The sequence below is a fragment of the Lissotriton vulgaris genome, chromosome 2_2 (genome assembly GCF_964263255.1).
Source record: "Lissotriton vulgaris chromosome 2_2, aLisVul1.2, whole genome shotgun sequence".
Taxonomy (NCBI): domain Eukaryota; kingdom Metazoa; phylum Chordata; class Amphibia; order Caudata; family Salamandridae; genus Lissotriton; species Lissotriton vulgaris.
This window is the reverse complement of record NC_141688.1, coordinates 55,958,551-55,979,687: the sequence shown is the minus strand read 5'-3', so window position 1 is coordinate 55,979,687 and position 21,137 is coordinate 55,958,551. Positions and strand designations below refer to the sequence as shown.

At 48.2% G+C, this 21,137-nt stretch overlaps 1 protein-coding gene across 1 annotated transcript in view; it reads left to right on the top strand.

The window, feature by feature from the left end:
• The window catches only part of CYP11A1 (cytochrome P450 family 11 subfamily A member 1), a 257,157-nt gene that overhangs the window by 126,619 nt on the left and 109,401 nt on the right, over positions 1–21,137 (top strand). The window contains exons 3-4 of the mRNA XM_086959860.1: positions 18,187–18,386; positions 20,141–20,344. Coding sequence (XP_086815986.1) covers positions 18,187–18,386; positions 20,141–20,344 — 404 coding nt within the window. The remainder of the gene's footprint in view (positions 1–18,186; positions 18,387–20,140; positions 20,345–21,137) is intronic.

Below are 21,137 nucleotides of genomic sequence, written 5' to 3'. Positions count from 1 at the left end.
GCAATACATTCCTTCGACACATCCTTGGGCAAGACAAATGGCCTTCGTTTCACACTGGTCGTCTGACATCTGGGGAGGGCAGCAATGTTCTTGACAGTACTGAGACGTCAGGGATACAGTACGTGCAGCCCATCGCACCACAGGGTCATGTAAAGTCAACCAGGGCATTCCGAGAATGAGGCGGAATTGTGGAGCGTCGATGATGTCAAATTGTATGATTTCCTGATGGTTCTCACCAACATACATCACTAAGGCTTCTGTGTGAAAGCACACTGGACCCGAGGTCAGGGCCTTACCATCCACGGCTTTCACCATTTCAGGGATCTTTTTCTTCTCCTTTTGAATACCCATCCTCCGAGCATACTGTTGGTCGATGAAATTTCCTGTGGCTCCTGAATCCAATAGAGCAGACAAAGTGATTTCACTGTTCACAGTTATTTGCAAAGACACGGTAATGCACATATGAGCCACGGAAGGTTGCATGGTATTTGCAAGATACAAAGGGATCTTTTCTTCGTTTTCCTTACCCAAGACGGAGATCCCGTCCGTACTTGGGCTCTTCAGTTTTCCGATTCCTGTGTGGCTGCAACTTGATTACGAGGACTTGGACCCGGATTGTTTGTTCTTCCTCTAGCTCGACATTCTTTAATGAAATTACCGCTTTTCCCACAATAATGACATAACTTTTGCAGGCGTCTTTTCTCTCGTTCTTCAGAGGACAATGGACCCCTCACTCCTCCTATTTGCATGGGTTCTACTCCCACCCCAGGTTTGTTGTATTCCTCTGGTGGAGGGCGAGGCTTCGGGAAATACGACCGCACTTCTCCTCTATTCTTGTCCCCTTTTCTGTCTTGAACTCGGTGATCCAGCTGGACCGCAAGATCTATCAATTCATCACAAGTCTTGGGCAATTGTACCACTTGGGAAAGTACATCTTTTAACTCCCCACGTAATCCCTGGTAAAACAATGATGTACGTTTTTCTGGAGGCCAATCGGTTTCGACGATTAATCGATTGAATGTGGTGATATATGTCAACAGATCCTGTGATCCTTGACGTAGCGTCATCAGTTCACGATCTAACGACAGCATGTGGGTTTTCCTGTCAAACAGCTTTCTCATTTCGCTACAGAAATCCTGGAAATTGTGTAGCACAGGGTCATTCCTTTCCATCAACGGAATAGTCCAACTAGCTGCGTTTCCGCCCATGTATGACATCATGAACGAAGTTTTGGAAGCATCATCCACAAAAATGGTAGGTTTACAAAGGAAATGGAGCCTACACTGATTCAAAAAAGTTTCAAATTTCTTCGTGTCCCCATAGAATCGCTCTGGTGTTGCCAATGGTATACCTGGATTCTGGATAACATGAACTGTGGGACCAGGACTGAAAGGTGAGGGATTAGAGGGTGGTGAAGTAAAAAACCCGCCTCCCATAGCCACCCCATCTAGGTTTTGAGAAGGGGGGGGAAGGGTCGCCTCTCTAATGTAACTCCGCCCTTTGCGAGAAATACCCGCCACCTCCCGTCTTAACGTACTCACTTCTGTTCTAAGGTCTACATTTTCTTGCCTTGCAGCATGTACCTCCTGCTGGAGTGCATTCACGCTCTCCAGCAAAGTGGTCAACACCGCAGTAGTATCCATCGTTCAGGCTGACGAATTTCGTGGGCTTGTCAATCTGTCACGACGTCAATGGATATTACCACTAACCTCTGAAAGATGTCAGCAGGAACGATGGAAGGATGACTAGTCCCCCTCGTCTCCAGAACGCACCACACACAGTGTAGGGTAACACAACTATGCGTAAGTACCTCCCGGGAAAAAGGGGGATATAACCAAAGTAAAACGTCCTCTTAGGCTCTTCAGGAATACAGGGAAATCGTCCACCCACTTTCTTGCCAGTCTCTAGGACCCCCGGAAAGCACTGCAGAAGGGGAAAGAAGAATAACCAACAGTTTAGAACTCCGGACTGGGACAGGATATAAAACGACAAGATGTACTTTACCAAAAGATACTAACTGTAAAGTAGGACTGGATCGCTGAGGAGAGCCCTTAGGATAGTAAAACAGGAAACAACAATCCATTCGATAGAACCAAGACGTTGAGATATCAGCTCGGCAATTTCCAATCCTGGTTCGGAATGAAGGCAAAATCAGCAAGGAATAAAAATGAAAACAAAAATCAGCAAGGGATTCTCCTGGAAAAGCGTACCGGCCGGCACGCCTCGAAGTTCCGAAATAGGTTACCCAGGAATACTACAGTGACGGAGACGACAACGCGCTCCTGCGCGGGTCTCACAAACGCCACTGGCTAGAGCGAGTTCGTCCGTCTTACCAAAACTGCGGGGACTCGCTTAAAAGAAACAAAGTGTTGCAAGAAACAGTCTCGAGACGATTCAGGAGCAGACTCCGTTCTGCTCAGAAATACAAAACTCTTGATCTCCGTTCAAACTAAACCGGCATGGCCCAATCCAAACTACGTTCAAGGTCCTGATTGACAAGCCCCGAGCCGTTACTTCCGAAGGCTTTTGTAATCCATACTCTTCCGTTTCCTAGTCTGATGGGCCTCTGGGGATTGTAGTTCCGCAGTCGCCGAACACCCTCTAGTGGCGATATGCGGTAATTTCTTTCTCTGACTACCGCTAGCCGCCCTCTCCAGACCTTGTTCCCCAGGGTGATCGCTACAGTACCTTACCCCAAAATCTCTGGGCCACCAGAATCACGACCCCTGCCGTTTTTGTAGCAGCAGAGAAAAAAAACTGTAATGGGAAACTACGGGATCTAAGGCGATGGCAATACTTCTGTAGAAAATGCGTCTCTTGCAGGAGACATATATCCACCTGAGAATGCTCTAGGAGGGAAAGGATCGCCCTGCGCTTTACCGTGTTGTTTAACCCTCTCACGTTTAAAGTAAGTACTTTAAGTTCAGTGGCCGGCATATATGCAGTAGGGGTCAGTGGGACAGGACTACTTGCGGACAGGATAAGCCACTCTAAGGGACGCGCACCTGGGACGCCGGACCTCCCCTCTAGCACTCGGTGGACTTGGAACAGCCATACCATCCCCCCAACTACCCCACCCCAAAGAAAACCCCAGAACCAAAGAAGAAACGCATGTCCAAAATGTCCATCATCCCCAGAAGATCGGAAGAATGGTGAAACGAAGTATTCCAGTTTACATCCAAATGTTCTCCCTCCCACCAACGACAAAAACAGCAAGGAAATAAAACAATCAGACTGTGTAGCTCATTGACATCAGCCGGTCTGGGCCGGGCTCCCGTCCTATGCAAGCGCCTCTACTGCGGCTCTCTGGCCCTCCGCAATCACGCCCTCTGGGGGTTTCTTCACTCGACGCCGTCTGCCCTTTTGACGCCACTGGGGTCTAGAATCACCTGTGCCAGCAACCTGGCTCGCTCCTTCGCATTCCTCGGCAGGTAGATCAATGCCCAACAGACGGCAGATTTCAGACACTGATCGCAGGTGATAAAGTTTGTTGTCTAATTTAAAGACCAAACGGAACTGGTGGCCCAACTATAAGAAACATTCCGCTGCTGCAAGTGGGCCATGACCGATTTCAAAAGTCTGCGTTTCTGCAACGTAAGGGCTGAGAGATCCTGGAACAGGATTTGTGACTGACCCTGAAACGTTAGTGGATGCATCCGTCTGGCCTTCTGGAGGATCTCTTCCTTCGTGCGAAAATCCTGTACACAGACCAGGATATCTGGTGGGGGCGCCGGGGAAGCACGCAGGGTCCAACATGATGAGCCCTATGCAGGCGAAGCTCTGACTCCACCGGGCGCCCCAGGATGTGATTGAAGAGTTCGGTCGCAAAGCGAAACAGATCTTTCATTTCGTCTACAGCGACACATTTCTAATCCTAACATGATGCCGCCGTGAGCGATTCTCCAGATCTTCCAGGTGGATCTGAAGATCAACCTGCTGGTCATGAATCCGTATGATTTCCTGCTGCAAAGCTGCGAGTTCAGTGTCCTTGTTATCACTCTTGGTCTCTAGTTCAGCCACCCATTCCCCGATTCCATCACATCCCTACGGACCTCTCTGATTTCACTGGCGAATTCCATCTTCAGGGTGTGGATGTCCTCCCGCAGAGATGTGAACAAGGACTCTAAAAAGGCCTTAGTGATAGGTTCCGAGCCAGCCTCAAGCTCCGAAGGTGCCTGCGTCGAGGCAGATTCCATGGCGTCACGTTGCTGGTTCGCTTGAACCTTGGCAAAGAGATCCTTCACGTTTTATCTTTGCGCCCCCTGGTAGTGGACATCGCCCAACCCCAGCTCTGTCGTACTCCTCAGATAGTAGCCCTCCACACACTGTGCTACTCCACCAGACCCGAAGCTGCCACCCTCCACAGGACCACTAGTTCTCCGGTCACTGCCAACAAAACCGTCGTGGATGAGCCAAGTCGGAGCGTCCGGCCACTTCCCCAGGCAGCAATAATGGCCGACACACGCTCCCCTATCGGGCCTTCAAAACACCAGCAGAGCCAACAATAGAGGTTCCCGTGAAGTCACAAAGCCCCTGCAAGCTCACGTCTCCTGTGTAACAGCCCAGGTGTCAAAGCGACCCAACCGCAAACCGGGCCACTCGTCAGGGCCACAACAGTCCAGGTCTCCAGCTCACCCATCCAAGCGTGGTGCTCTTGCTCTAAAGTGAGGCCCCGGCCAACATCCAGGGCCCACCACATGCCTCCGTCCCCTGCACGTCCCAGACTCCAGACCTCCAGTCCGTCGCTGCTGGCGTACACGCTCCCAGGCCCACGCAGTGTCCCTCTTACTCCCAAGGCCCACTGTCGCAAGCTGTAGAGATCCCTCCGCATGCCTCAGTGTTTGGGGGGAGCGCGCCTGGAGCCTCTAAGGTCTGGGCCACGCAGGAAGCGCTTCCACCAGATCACAGCCCTTTACACTGCCCCCGAAGGACCACAGTGTTGACCATCCGCTCCACAGCCGCCACCAGTCACCAGGCTCTCCTTATCACTGCAACGCCGGAGGGCCCCTCAGGCCTGGGTTGTCTGCTCCCCGTCTCCTCCACCATGTGAGGCTCGTCGGAGGCCACCCTGCGGCTTTCCTGCCGCCGCGTCGCGGTCCACCAAGGTCCTGGAGCTCCGCCAGCACCACAAAGCGGCTCACTCGATATGTCCCCCTCTCAGAGGGAAAAGTCTCCTGCGATGCTCCTTCTCGGCGCCACAGGTCCCAGACCGCACTGATTTCTAGATGGCAGCACGGGCGCCACTCCCCTCCAGCACTCAAGGCCCTGGCCGCAGGCGCTCAGCAATCCGCGACCCCTCGTGCCGCCGCAGCCGAGACTGGGCTTCCAGAGTCTACACCACTGCTCTCGGGTCAAGCGGCCGCCGCTGCACCCCTCAGGAGGCCTCCCGTCATGCGCACCGCAGCACTTCCAGCCTGCAACGAGACCGCGGAGCGGGCACCCCTGGGCTCCGGGCACCCGACCTCTCCTCAGCCACCTCCGCCAGCTCCAAGAGTCGCTCAGGAGCCCCCCAGACAAGGACGCCGCCACCGCTACAGCAGTTGTGTGCTGCAATGGCCCTGAAGCCGGTGCTATACAGGCCGTCGGCGGGAGGTCTGGAGTTTTCCGTCTGCTCACGCCACCATCTTGGCCACGCCCCAGTGTATTTTTTTTAAAATTAATAGTTTGTATGTTATTTAATTTTTGCGTAATTTAATTCTGTTGCGGGTTGGGGGTTTATTGGGGAATAGGGTGGGAAGTAATTTAATTTTATTAAATTAAATATTAATTTTTAGGAGTTATTAATTATCTTTAATTTAATTTTGAGTTTTAGTTCTGTAGCGGGTTGTGGGTTTATAGGGGAATAGGGTGGGAAGTAATTTAAATGGAATTAAGTAAATATTTATTTTTATTTATTGGTATTGATTGTACATTTTTTGTTAATTAAATATTAATTGTTAATTAGTTTTTATTAATTCATTAATTGATAATTATGTTAATTGTATTAATTTAGTATTCAGAGCGGGTTATGGATTTATAGGGGAATAGGGTGGGAAGTAATGTAATTGTAATTAAGTAAATATTAAAATTATTCTTGTGTATTGATAATTAGTTTATTGTTAATTAATTAATAATTGGTATTTTATTATGACTTATTACATTTTTGTGTATTGATAATTAATTTATTGTTAATTATTCTTTGGTACTTTTTTTGTAACTTATTAAATTTTTCGTATTGAAAATTAATTGGTTTTTATTTAATTATTAATAGGTCATTAATGTTTAATAAATAATATTTATTTTTTGAGGAAGTTGTGCTCCTTTTTGGTAATCCATTCATTCTCAAGAGCATCTGCCGTCAATGCAGATATCGTAGTCTTAATCCGTTGTGTAGGAGCCCTGTTAATCTTTTTGTAGTACTTGGTATCAGCCAAAAGAAGGAGACAGGAGGTCCTGTATGCATTTGTATAACAGTAGCTCCACCCTTATCTGCTGGTTTTATGATTATATCAGTTCTGGTTTTCAGGGTTTCAAGGGCTGTACGTTCCTTATTGTTCAGGCTGTTGAATGTCTCTCTCTTTGGTTGTAGTAATTCGACCTCTTTTACCACTGCTTCCTGAAATGCTAGTACCTCTGGAAGCATCATGTTTGTAGGCTGAAAGGAATTAGATTTAGGTCTCAAGTTGGTGTGGCTGTCATCTTCCTCTGGTCCTCTCTTTGTCCAGGAAGAAAGTCTTCAGGCGGATCTTTCTGAAGAATTCGGTCAGTTCACAACGTAATTGGAATTTGTCCAGGCAGGTCGTGGGGACAAATCCCAGTCCCTTTTCCAGAACTGCTGTTTCATCCGTTGTCAGGGTGACGTCTGTAAGGTTAACGACTAGTCCCTCATTGTGCTCACACCTGGCTGCTGTTGACCTCTGATGTGGCTCTGTGTGCTGCTTGGAGTCCTGTCGTCTTCCCACTGGATTCTCCTGTTCCCATGACTTCCTTGTTTGCCTCTTCTTCTGCCCTGTCCTAAAAAATGCTGGTTGAAATCAGGCTGGTAGTAGGGTCCTGTAGGATATTGTGGTGGTCTGTGAAAAGGAACAGGGCCAAATGAGCCTGGCCATGGGTACATCTGTTGGTGTCCATATCTCTGGTTAAAACTACCTCTTCAAGGTCTTCTTGGTTTCCCCCGGGTAATCTGCACAAAAGACTTCTGGAACGGGAGCAGCGGTGGGTGTACCATTTAAAAACACATGAAAATGGCTAGAATGACTCCATACCATAGAGTCAACTGAATAAATAATTTACATCCCATGTACCACCACCTGTAACAAGAGCGGTAACAAGAAGGGGCATTTTTAACACATAACATTTTACCACCTTGTATGCTGGAGACATCTACAGTTTAAGGGTTAAGACACGGGCAATACTAGTTTCTCATCCCTACTCCGTTATGGTACTTTTCATTGATGATTTACCGCATACGTGAACTGTAGAGCGCAACCTGTCTGTGCACTCTGTGTAAGCTAATGTTTAATAACATGTCCCATTAATAGGGCATAAGCGTTAAAATATGTACCATACACACATTGACATCTTGACATCGAAGGGTACACGCCCATGTGTGTGCGTATCCAATCGTTGTACCGCCCTTCAGTCAACTACAAACTACATTGCCCAGAAACAAAAGCCTAGCGCTTCAAGTCAGGACGACGCTTTGATGCCACAATGGGGGTGGTTATTTCAATCAACGACAGTTCCTGCTCCACACCGAAGTACTTATACACCGGTCGCCGGCATCACTTTGTGAAAGCCGGGGACTGGGACCAAGTAGGTTATCAGGCGGGGCAGGACCCTTGACAGAGTGAGTACTTAACTAAAATCTGTGATTACGGCACATATAGACATAGGGCCTCATTTATGAGGCTGTGCGTCACTTTTACGCCGCCGGTGCGTCACTTTTTGTGATGCACCAGTGGCATAAAAAATGCGCCTTGTTGCGCCATATTTACAAAGTGACGCATCTAGGTAGATGCGTCACTTTGTAAACCCCTGCGCCACATTATACCTGCGCCAGGTACAATGTATGCAAGGGGGGCATTTTGACGCAAGAAAGGGTAATGGAAGTGACGCAGTGAAATCTATAAGATTTCACTGCGCCTCTTCTAGGACACAAATGTGTCACTTTCTTATGCCTGCCTCACAGCAGGCGTAAAACTGACACAGGGCCTTTCACATGGGGCTTGCACCATGTGAAAGGACACATTGCTAGAGTTGCGTCACTTTTGTGACACACTCCAGCAATGCGTCACTTTTGCGCCATACAGATACATCAGAAATACTGACGTATCTGTAGCTCCTTGCGCCATGATGCGTCATACTGTAAATATGACGCATCATTGGTGTCGCAAGGAGGGCGCAGTGAAAAGTGATGCATCGCTGTTTTCACGCAGCGATGCGTCACTTTTCATATTTTACCGCTTAATGGGGGTACATTCTTATATAATCCCTAATGTTGGTCTTAACTCAACCTCCCCTCCCCCCCATGGGATACGCAACAAGGTTTGACTACAGGGCTACCCCATCAGGCCTAGCGGTCCCCTGTGAAACGATTTCTCTCTGCATTATGGGTAAGAGAGTGTATGTTGTTTTTTACGAGTGCAAGGGGTCCTTGCACAAATGCAAGTGGACTTAAGAATTTTAAAACTTCATGTTGAATGATAGCAGCTCTGTACTGTTTGAAGAGATTGACGCGCTGTATTTTGCACTTTGGAATATACACGCACTGGCATGCAGTTAGTGTCAGAATGCGAGCAAAATCGCCACCACACAATAATCTGCCAAATAGTAATTTTGTGTTACAGATAACGATGTGAGTGGCACAAATTGGACGAGATTGAATACATGTACTTGCACATTCACTTGGCATTTTGGGTTCGGTCTCAACCAACGCACTGAAATGGGAAGTAGCATTAAGGAATTACCGATATATGCTCATATAATGTTGTGTGTTGCCTGTCTTTGTTTTCTATTTCACAGATAGAGAACCACGCATGACAGATTAATCATCTGTTACATACACATAAGGAGCATCTACTCTGCCCTTTATAAACTGACAGGACAGGGACCCCCCTTTCCTGTCTCTCCAGCGTGGATGACCATTGCCCTGAAGAAAGTCCAGGACCTATACGGCCACCTATGGACTGAAACATGTTGACACTAGGGTCATAGAACCATAACACTCCCATTGACCCGTTTTTATAGAGTTTTAACAACCCTGACAGACCCAAGAATAAAGGGAAACCGGGGGTCTGTCTGAGGTTTTTTATCTTTAATCCCCCCTCTTCTTCACTTATAAAGAGCTCCCAACACTGTGGTTGAGCCCACCCCAACTTGTAGGCGTCAGTGTGACCCGATGATGAAACATGAAACCACTAGGGTGTGTGAGGGTAACTAAACAAAAAGGAACTACTTCCTTCCTCACCTTCGGGTGAAGTTAGACACCTATCCTCACACTAGATACTTCCCTTTTTGCTGTTAAGCACTCATTTCTCTGACCACATTATGGTCTATTGGAGTATTTTTTGTGGTTTCATGTTTTGACATGGGAGGTTATACACTCCGACCTAGGATCCTCTCAACTCTTCAGGCACTGGAAAAAATGTTGGTTTTCTCCATAGACTTTTTTTTGTGCACCAAGCACTATACAACCAAAAAATCGCAATACGTGGTGGGCAATCTCACCGTCCAGCTCCAGGACGGTGTGTGTGATGCTGTACACGTTCTAGTAGTTGGGCTGGGAGCAGTCCAGGGGTTGGGGGAAGAGGAGGAGTCATGACAGGAAAGGGGCAGTTAGAGTAGGGAAAGGAACAGTAAGGAGCACATGAATAAAGCTCTTGATAAATGAAGTTATTTGTCTGTCGCTATTGGAATCAAGACACGACAACTGGCGACGAGGATGGGATGGTGCAGTCTGCCACCCAGAGAAACCCACGAAGAAGCGTCCCTGTCTCTAGCAGCGTGAAGGAAGAAAACGCTGTCGAGACACGTGTGTCTAAAGGGGTCCGCCGCCCAGATCAAGAGGCCAGCGGTAATTATCCCTGCTCCACGACATGCTGGTCGCGTAGAGCCCAGAGGAATTAGTGCCATCGAGTGCTGGAGTGTTTTGAAGCCGGGCGCCGGTTCGCGCCAAATCGCGGCTCACTCCTGATGCGTGCAAGTCGGCACGCGGCGAATGAAAAGAAGTCGGGTGCCCACCCCGATTGTGCCCACTGCTCCGGTGCCCAAGGAGCGTCTGTCATGTTGCCCAGGACGAGTGGAAGTGTCCTGACAAGGAGCGCCCGTGCGCGCGAAAATACCTGACTCACCCCGGATGCGTGAGGAGTAGTGCCCCAATGACGAGCTGCAGCGAGGGATGCTCTCTAAGCGTACCTGAAGGTGTCTGAAGTTCCAGGAGCGTAGAGGGACCAGAGAAACGTGACCACATGCTGCCGAGAACATGTATGCCTCGAAAGACTGACTGAGAATGGAGTCTTGTGGGGACTGAAAGTTCGAAAACGGCGGCCATCTTAAAGTCAGGCACTTTTCAGGACAACCGCCATGTGCAAATTAGCGGCGGCCATTTTGAAGTCAGGCAGCACCCGACATAGTCAAACAAGCATTAATAAGTGCAAAAACAAGCATTGATGATTGCAAAACAAGCACTGGTGAGTGCAAGGACACGTGTTGATAGTTGCAAAACAAGCATTGGACATTGCAAAACAAGCATTAATAATTGCAAAACAAGCACTGGTGAGTGCAGGGACACGTGTTGAAAGTTGCAAAACAAGCATTGGACATTGCAAAACAAGCATTGATAATTGCAAAACAAGCATTGGTGAGTGCAAGGACACGTGTTGATAGTTGCAAAACAAGCATTGGCAAGTGCAAGTGAGAACAGTGACAATCACAGAGTCAAGCATTGGACATTGCAAAGCGAGCCCTAGCCAGTCCAAAGGTGTGTCGCTAGCTTTTCAGCTCAGCCATGTCAAACTCGCCACACCGGAATGGAGACGGTGCAGTGGTGGCTGCCCCAGTTGTGCCCATCGTCTCACATCTACGCCCCCCGGAACCGCTGACCCTGGTGGCGGGCGGAAGCATGGGCCCGCGGTGGCAGGAGTGGCTGGAAGATTTTGAAGACTACCTGGAGGGGTCAAAAGTCACAAGAGAAAGAGACAAACTCATTGCACTTCGCAATCTCGTTGGCAAAGAAATTGGAAAGGTGATCAAAGAACTACCGACGGATGACAAAGGGACCTATGACAAAGTGTTTGATGCACTCAACAGAAAGTTTGTGCATAAAAGAAACGTGGACTACGAGAGGTACATGTTTCATCAGGCGCGTCAGGACAAAGACGAAATGATGAGCACCTTTATATCACGACTGCGCCGACTGTCGCAGTATTGCAATTTTGACTCATTTTCAACGGAGGATGCCATCCGACTGAGAGTCATTGAAGGCTGTCATTCAGAAACACTCCGAAGGCGATTGCTAAGAAAGAGCCATGATCTTGATGAGATCGAGGAAATTACAAGAGTATATGACCAGGCAGAAGAGCACGCGAAAACCATGGAGACAGGAAGGAGTGAAAAAAAGAGCAAGCGTATTGGACTCAAAGCTCCCACTATCAGAAGAGATCCAGTGACCAGCAGAGAAGGTCCTGTCCAGCGTCCAGACACGCCCATCGAAGCCATCGACGATATGAATCGAGAAGGAGAGAAAAGAAGTCGAGTTACACCAAGAAACCAGAACGTCCACGTAAATGCTATCGATGTGGGTATGACTTCCCACATACAGACACCTTCCTAGCGATGGACCAACAATGCCGGAAGTGCGGGCGCAAGAACCACTTCGAAGCCATGTGTGGAGTGTACAGTGTAGAGAGAAGGCGGGAGACAACCAGGTCCCGACCAGAAGAAAAGAGACATCACGCAAAGTCTGTGCAAGCCAGGGCACTGTCGTCTTCTGGTTCGTCTCATTCCAGCAAGGAATCACACCGATCTCAATGGAATAGAAGGTCACCGTCGAGGGAATCGAGGTCGGCCTCTCAAGAGACAACCTTCACGGATGAATACATATGTATGGTAGCTGACCCGGATCAGCTGAAAAGGTATCCTCTGCTGGACATCAGGAATGTCAGGAACTACTTCAAGCGGACATTATCGAAAAAACGGATGGTCCCACACCATGGGTTTCACCGGTCGTGATTGTCCCCAAAAAGGGTACCCCGGAGAAAGTAAGGTTATGTGTGGACATGAGGCTTCCCAACACAGCCATAGAACAGGAACGGCATCCAGGGCCTCATTTGAGTGATATGATATCGGCACTAAATGGAGCCAGGGTGTTTTCAAAGTTGGATCTCAACAAGGGATATCATCATTTGGAGCTGCATGAAAAATCAAGATACATTACAACGTTTGCCACTCATCTGGGTCTATTTCGGCACAAAAGGTTGAGTTTCGGCATTTCCTCTGCAGCAGAAATATTCCAAGAGGTGATACGCCAGACCATCAGGCACATCCCTAATTCCCTAAATTACAGTGATGACATCCTCGTATATGGATCAAATACACAAGAACATGACACAGCCCTGGATCGAGTATGCCATGCTCTCGTGGAAGAAAACTTGACGTTGAATAAAGACACGTGTGAATTCCATCAGTCCACTCTCAAGTTTTTCGGTCACGTGTTCTCCGGAGCGGGAATGAAGCCCGACCCCGAAAAAGTAATTGCGCTCAACACCACCAAGAGCTCTCAAGATGTCAGCGATGTCAGATCGTTCCTGGGCATGGCAAGCTAGTGCTCCCGATATATCAAGGACTATGCAACGATCAACCACCCACTTCGTGCCCTCACCAAGCAAGGCCAACCGGTTGTGTGGAGCCCTCAGTGTGAACGGGCTTTTCAAGAGATCAAACAAGCGGTGGAGTCGGCGAACAATCTGGCCTATTTCAACACCAAGAGGAAGACCGAGATAACCGTGGATGCCAGTCCAGTGGGTTTGGGTGCCATATTGGCCTAATACGACAGTGACAATGAGAGGCGTCACATTGTGGCATACGCCAGTCGCAGCTTCTCTGACACCGAGAAGGCTTATTCTCAGCCTGAGAAAGAGAGCCTGGCAGTCGTTTGGGCATGTGAACATTTCCATGTGTTTATCTTCGGCAAACATTTCACCATGATCACCGACCACCAGGCCCTTGTCACCATCTTCGGCAATCCCAAAGCCAAGATGCCGCCCAGCATTGAAAGATGGGGTCTGCGTCTGCAGGAATACACGTTCACCATCATCCATAAACCCGGAAACGGTGAGAATCCGGTGGACTATATGTCCAGACACCCTCAGGCATCCCATGACTCACAGCCGTCAATGGCTGAGGAATATATACACTTTGTGGTAAGTGTAGCCCGACCACCTGCAGTCCCACTCGAAGCGATCCCAGATGCTACGGCGCAGGACAATGTCCTTCAGAAGGTAGTGCGCTGCCTTCACATACATCGCTGGAGACACGAGAGCGAGGACGAAGCGAGTGACTCTCAAATGCGTCAGGAAATGCAAGCTTTCCGACACATCAGTGATGAGCTGTCAGCTACCTCAGAGGGGCTCCTGCTGAGGGACCATCGGATTGCCATCCCGAGCCAACTTCGTCAAGGAGTGGTTAACCTTGCACATGAAGGACATAGAGGAGTGGTTGCCACAAAGAGAGCTTTAAGGGAAAGAGTCTGGTTCCCACAGCTCGATCAAATGGTTGAGCTCACTCTGAAGGACTGTCCCCAATGCCAACTGGTGACATCAGGAGAGCCTCCCGCTCCCCTTCAAATGACCCTTTTACCCAAAGGGGTATGGCAGGAGCTTGCCATGGACTTTTATGGACCACTCCAATCAGGTCGGTACGTGTTGGTTATCATGGACGAGTACTTGAGATTCCCGATAGCTCAATTTGTGTCGTCCACTAATGCCTCCAGCACAATTGCTGTGCTAGACGAAGTATTTGCAGCATGGGGTGTTCCCAAGGAGTTAAAGACAGACAATGGTCCTCCTTTCAATGGTCATGAGTTCAGTGAATTTGCAAAGCATCTAAACTTTCGACACAGAAAGGTAACACCGTTGTGGCCACAAGCCAATGGCACCATCGAGAGGTTAATGGCCACCCTGAAAAAGACTTTCCTACAGGCCACGTTAGAAAAGAAAGACTTACAAATAGCCCTGAACGAAGTGCTAAGAGCGTACCGGACTACCCCTCACGCTACCACTGGCAAATGCCCTGCCACACTCATGCTGGGGCGACCCATCAGGACCAGGATCCTGACTTGGAAAGGAGCTCTGACACCGGTGGCCCCAACACGTATCCATCGAGAAATGAAAAGGGCTGACCAAACGGGGAAGGAGAGAATGAAAGCATATGCGGACGCTAGACGGCGCGCCAAGTCATCATCCCCTCAGACAGGAGACTGTGTCGTGGTCAAGCAAGAACAGACCCAGAAAACGGATTGTCGGTTCAAGGAAGAGCCATTAATTGTCACTCAGCAAAAAGGCACCATGATCACCGCTGAGTCTGAGCAAAGAAGGATCACTCGGAATGTGTCTCATTTTCAGAAATGTACCCCGGGCATGAAAGAGACACTTGACAGAGATACACCCCAACGAGGTGCTAGCGGAGTGAGTCAACTGAGTCCCGCCCTAAGACCAGACTGGCCCATAGACTATGTGCCTGCAGATGCTGGAATGTATCTCCGAACACGAAGAGACATAATTAAGCCGAAGAGACTGATTGAAGAAATGGAATAGACCTAGTTATTTTCTTTTGTTAACAAAGGGGGAGATGTGATGTTGTACACGTTCTAGTAGTTGGGCTGGGAGGAGTCCAGGGGTTGGGGGAAGAGGAGGAGTCATGACAGGAAAGGGGCAGTTAGAGTAGGGACAGGGAACAGTAAGGAGCACATGAATAAAGCTCTTGATAAATGAAGTTATTTGTCTGTCGTTATTGGAATCAAGACACGACAGTGTGTAAGTTAATGCGCCGCTTTTATGGCATTTGTGAAAGCTCCAGGCAGATGCGGGACGCCTCGCGGTAGTAAAGACTGGCAGCCACAACCGCTCCGTGGCCTACCTCAAATCCTGGAGCCGGCCTATCTTGTAGTGCATTGGTCCGTACGCGCCGCACACTCGGCACCCGGCCAGATCTCGCCAACAGCAGAAGGATCGCTCGTCCGAATAGAGGTGCCCCATCCAGCGCAGTCACGGCAGTCACCGCAGGTCCCGGTTGCCCACCTGGGCAACACCGAAGGCAGTACAGCGCAGGCCAGTCAGCTACAGGATTCTGCACGGGTACAGCCCCACAGCCGCCGTCATGGTCACAGGCGAAGCACTGAAGGTACCTCCGCCAACAACCAGCACCTCAACAGCACTCTCTCTATGCCAGCATGCATGTCCGTGTGAAGAACAACGGCGGATCGCTCGTCAGGAGCAGGATATTGGAAGGATTATTGCAGCGGCCGGCAGAACAACACTACTGTGCAGCCATCTTGCCAAACACCAGGCCACGCCCCCCACTCACAATCACTTTGCACTGCTATGCAATGGGCAAGGCATCAGCCGGGTCTGTATGGGCACTTTCACACCCTAATGTGGTGCCACCGATACCAATAAGATCAATAGATAACACTCCTCTGACCCTATGGGTCCAAGCCTCCTGCCACCCTCTAGTTCACCCCCATTGTCCCAGACAATTGTTTATTAATCCTTGTCTTTATATTGTGTTATGTATCATAGCAATGTTTATTCAATTCTTTATCGCTTTGCTCGAGAAACTAACAAAGATTTTTTTTAAAAGTAGAATGAGACTGCAATGGTTGCATCCTCCACCTCCGAAGGTTTCAATCCGTGAATCGGACACCACACGCAAAGAGCATGTTGTCGGCGTGGCACATGAGAGAAATGCGGCACAGTCGATGAAGCAGGCCACTCCGGATCCCACAACCAGGGAATCCTCTTACCACCAATAAGACGCTTATGCGTGCCAAGGTTTCTGAAGTAGGGGAACCACTTCACCATAGATGCTAGCAACTTCCTGAGCTCTTCACTATACACTCCAGTCTCCAGGCACGATTCTGTACTTTCAAGCTCACACCACACAGTCCAGCTTTCAGCAGGCGATGTGGGCACCTTTTCCTGATATCACTGGTAGATGGTGTGGGCCCCCTGTACAGGATCTTTGATATCCCTGAGACCTCAGAGAGAACAGGGGACTAGACAACTGGTCCTTGGGTGCCCATTTCAGGGGGCCACATATCAGTTGGTTATCGACACAAGCCAGCCACTATTTAGGAATGCATGCAGTCCTTACCACAGGCAGTTATACTCCCTGTGCACAACAGAGGCCTCAGGCAATGTGCACCATCCATACCAGGCTCTCAGATTCTGTGTCCCCAGAAGTGGATCTCGCTTGTTGGTGCAGTGGCACTGGGTAGTTATACCCCATTGAGTCTTTGAAGTTGCAGGACAGTGTGAAAGGGCCCAGAGCCTTAGGTCTCCACATGAGAACCAGCATGCATGGCCAGTGGCCTGGGTCTCCTGCACACCTGTGCAGGGCCGGCGCTAGGCATGGGCAGTGTGGGCAGCTTCCCAGGTCCTCGCACTCGGCCTACCAGCATGGGGCCCACAACGATCATGTGTCCTGTTGTTTCCCTGCCGATCCAACTAAAAGAAAGGTGTCCCCTTGCAATTAGGGTCCATGGGAGGGATCCCTTCCCCGGGCCTCTCAGGGATTGTGCCTAGAGGCCTAGGGGAGTGAGACAATTCCTCTTGTGCCAATTGCAAGGAGACTATTCAGAGGCACTGCAGGAGGCCCATTGTCCAGCATTTTTGTGCCATTACAGTTTTAACTTTTAGCCAACAAGCAATTCTCACACCTATCTGGCAGAAGGTGTGAAAATTGCTTATGGACTGAAAGTTAAAACTGTGCAGGCGCTAAAATGCTAATGGTGTGAGAATTGCTTGTGGGGCTGAAAGTTAAAACTGTGGGGGCACTAAAATGCTGGACAATAAGCCTCCCGAGTGGTCTCTGAATGGTCTCCTTGCAAGGGGTCACTTATGTAAATTAGAGGGGCCTCGCGCATTCCCTTTTGGCCCAGGGCCCTGCAAATCCTAGAACCGCCCCGGCACCTGTGGTGTCAATGCGCTATCCGGCTGATACTGGCGGTACTGAGCACTTCCCTGGTGCCAATGCGCACACTGGCCCGTTTTGGCAGGCTTGTGGCAGGGTCTAGAAACAACACTGGTGCAAGGGCTCAGACTGACCATCACCAGTAGGCTGGGCACAGGGCCTGCACAACCTTGGTGCTAGTGCACCCGCTGCTTGTCATGACAGGCGGACAATCCATTGCACACCCTCTGCTCATAGCTGCTTCCTACACGACGTAGCAAGTGGGCGCGCAGTTCCACATTGCACCCACAGTGGGGAAGGCCTCTGGCCCTACGACTGCAGAGGGGCCTTGGCAACCTCTGGAGTTGTCACTTGGAGGAGAACTACCTATGAGGTAGGGGGACCCCACCTAGGGGCTCTCCTCTGTTCGGGCAGGGTTACACTCAGGTCCCCATCCGGCTACTCACGTACCCTGAGCTTTACCCTTCGGGACATACCCTAGGGCTGCTCTGGTGGTGGGAGAGGCCCCCTCCGGGTTTGTTACCTGTGGTGATGCGGACCTTAGTAGGAGACATAATTGGCAGGGGAGTTTTGCAGGGCATGATCAGTTTCACGTACCCCTACCATCCAATGCTGTACCCACCCTGGGTTTGTGGTGTGCCATTTTATAGGGCACACCCAGGGATGACACTTAACCCAACTTGCTCCTACACAGTGTGGGGAGGGTGCTCATACCTTCTCACTCTAGTAGAGCGGGATCATGCTCTGACTTCTAGGGTAATGAACAGAGAGTAGGCGAAGACTAGGAGGTCAAGAAATGTTTCAGGGATATTCCCCTAAAGAGGCCATGACCAACAAGTCTGCGGCTTGTCTTGTGACATAGGTGGTGTTGAAGACCTGCACATCTTTTTATGGGCTGATGATTCCGACTTTGCTATTGAAATGATTCTTGCCCCTGATAATAGTGAACCTGCTCGTCCTTAAAAGCATTATTATATCTGTTTGTGCTACATTGGATCATTTATTTGTGTTTTACAGCACTGGAGAGGGCTGGAGGTCAAACCGCATGGTGCTCAACAGAGAAGTGATGTCTCTGAATGTGATCGACCAGTTCTTGCCTTTACTGAATGAAGTAGGCGAGGACTTTGTGAAGCGGATCCACAACCAGATTCAAAAAAGTGGGCGTGGGCGATGGACAGCTGACCTAACAAATGAACTTTTCTGCTTTGCTCTCGAATGTAAGACTTATTTTCACTCTATACTTTACTAGTGGAAAGCCACAGTAGTGAACTTGAGAACATCATCGAGCCAAATGAAGACAAGTCCACAGTCAACACTGTGAGAGATTCACTACTCACAGTCATAATATGGAGAGAGGGCTAGATGTCTTCAAGTAATATATTCCCAGCACAGAGACCCTGCATTGCGCTTTAGGTTGTCAAATTAAATTGTGCTAATCTGCACCCTAGACTTCCACCCTGTAAGCATCATCCAACATGCTTCCCATTCCTGAATGCCCCCAGAGAACCAGGCAAACTCTATAAGAGACACAGAACACCAGTCTCTGCTCTACTTATCCATCATTCAAAATAGATATGAGTCAATCATCCAGTCATCGGGTGCAACAAGCCCCCTTCAAATGTATCACGGTACCACTAGAACTACTGCCAGATTACCATACTAAAAGCAGACATTATCCCACCACTACATATGTTTCTCATGCTGTCCTCGTCAACTTTGGCTTAACCTGCACATGTCCCAAAAAGGCCCTAGGGAGCCAGATTTGATGGGTCTAAAGGATATCTAGGATATCTAGGATTGTTGAATACTTCTTAACACTGTGTGTTAACGAATGGTGTGTAAGAACACTGTTGTTAAGTTCAGGATCACCAGTTTTATCAGTAGGAGCACCCTTGCCTCATTCCAGACTCCTTTCTAAGAATGAACGTTTCTGATTGGCATACATGTCAGCAATCAGCCCTCTAGGTAGACTGGGCATGAGCGATGAAGAGGTTCATTCAGAACATAAGATCCATTATCTTACAAACCCTTAACAAAGGGCCAAGTTTTTCCTTTTTGGGTACACATTCTAATTTTAAGCCGAATCTGGCTGCAAATTCTGCACATTTGGTACCGAAATTTGAAAACTGCCAAGACCAACTGTAGACACCTGAAGCAAAAAGTCCAAAATCTAATTTAGCCTACCCGATAGTGGTTGGAACTGTGTGCAAATTGTGCATGATTTCTCATTTCTGCATGTGTAAATTGTACACCCGCTAATTTGTGAATCCTGTGCGGTTGCAAAAAAGCAGATGCAGAATTTGCAACCAATCTCAATCAGACCGTTAGAGTGTTGCTAGACTACTTAAAACAAGTGCTGGGTACCAGAGAGGGGATAACTTGATTATTGAGAGACTAGCAGTATAGAAGCCTGCCTGGTGCATTTACTATCAATGTGGAATTGAACATTGTGTATCTGGATGATTAGAGCACACCCCATTGCCTTAACAGACCTGATATGAAATATGGCAATTATAAATGCTTTCTCCAAAATTCACAAGAATTGAGCTGGGCAGAGGTCGATTTTGTGAATACTGAAATCTGGGGTACCAAGAAGAATCTATAATTAACAATATATTGATGATTTCATCATACGTATTGCAGATCTTCACAGAGTAGAGCATTCAACATGAGTACCAAGCATATCAAATATACATGGCTTCCCCAGAATTGGAAGGGGGTACTGCGTTTCACAAACCAGAGACTGCCTGGCCACCTCTGACTCAGAACTTCCAATCTTGAGTGTATAACTTAGTAAAGCAGTGAGATGAGAGACGTCTTCAAAGAAGACATTCCCATATCTTTCTTTTTTACTGGTTTTAGAGTATATAATAAATAAGTGGAGTGTGTTGCATCAACACATTCCAAACATATGTTTGTTTCTGTTTCTCGACTCAATGCTGTCTGTTTGCCTTCTTTCTGAACTTTGCAGCTGTTTCCTACGTATTGTATGGGGAGCGACCCGGACTCCTACAGGACCGTATCGACCCCGAGGCCCAACAGTTCATTGATGCCGTCACTAAAATGTTCCAGACCACCTCGCCAATGCTCTACATCCCACCCAATCTCCTACGTCTGATCAACTCCAAAATCTGGACGGATCACATAGGGGCATGGGATGTGATCTTTACTCAAGGTGAGCGAAAGGGTGCAAGGTGGGCCGAGGAAGCAGCACAGAATGTATCAGTAAAGAGAAACTAGGATTTGAAGCCTTTACATCTGATGTGGGTGGCAATGGGAAGACTGATTCTGGAATAGCAAAGGTGTGTGCAGCTAACAAATGATCAGAGGTTTGCAGGTTCTCTTAACTACAATAGCACATGATGGTCTTGGTCAGATTTTGATTTTTTTTACAGCTGCAGGATAACTAATCGAAATACAATTTCACATATCTAAATACTTATCAAATACTTTGAAATATGCTTATATGCATTTATGAAGAAGCGGACAGAAAAGAGGAAAAGGAATTGATGCCATCCAGCATGTTATTATCCTTGTACATAAAGTTACTAAAAAGCATGCCACAAGTATAGTAGAAAAACCTGTGTTCGAATATTATTTTTAAACCATAAAAGCACAAACATGAACTATTTACAACAGGTCGCAGTAGACATCTATGGGTTAGATAATAGCAATAATGCTCATATGAAGTAAAATTATTCCACACACAAATTAGCTGGAAAAAGCAGTTTGAGAGGTGCACTAGTATTAGACAACTCCTCTGATTCAAGTCCACAGTTGTTAACAAAATTTGATATCAAGTGCGAGAAAAGGTATGCTCAGTAAAGTGTCATGTATAGTAGGCTTTCCAACATAAAGTATAATATTTCTCCTTGCTATTATTACATCTGTAGTGTGCCTCCTATAAATACAAAGTTTGAAACATCTGCAGCCAAGACACTACATTAAATACTAACATTATCAACATT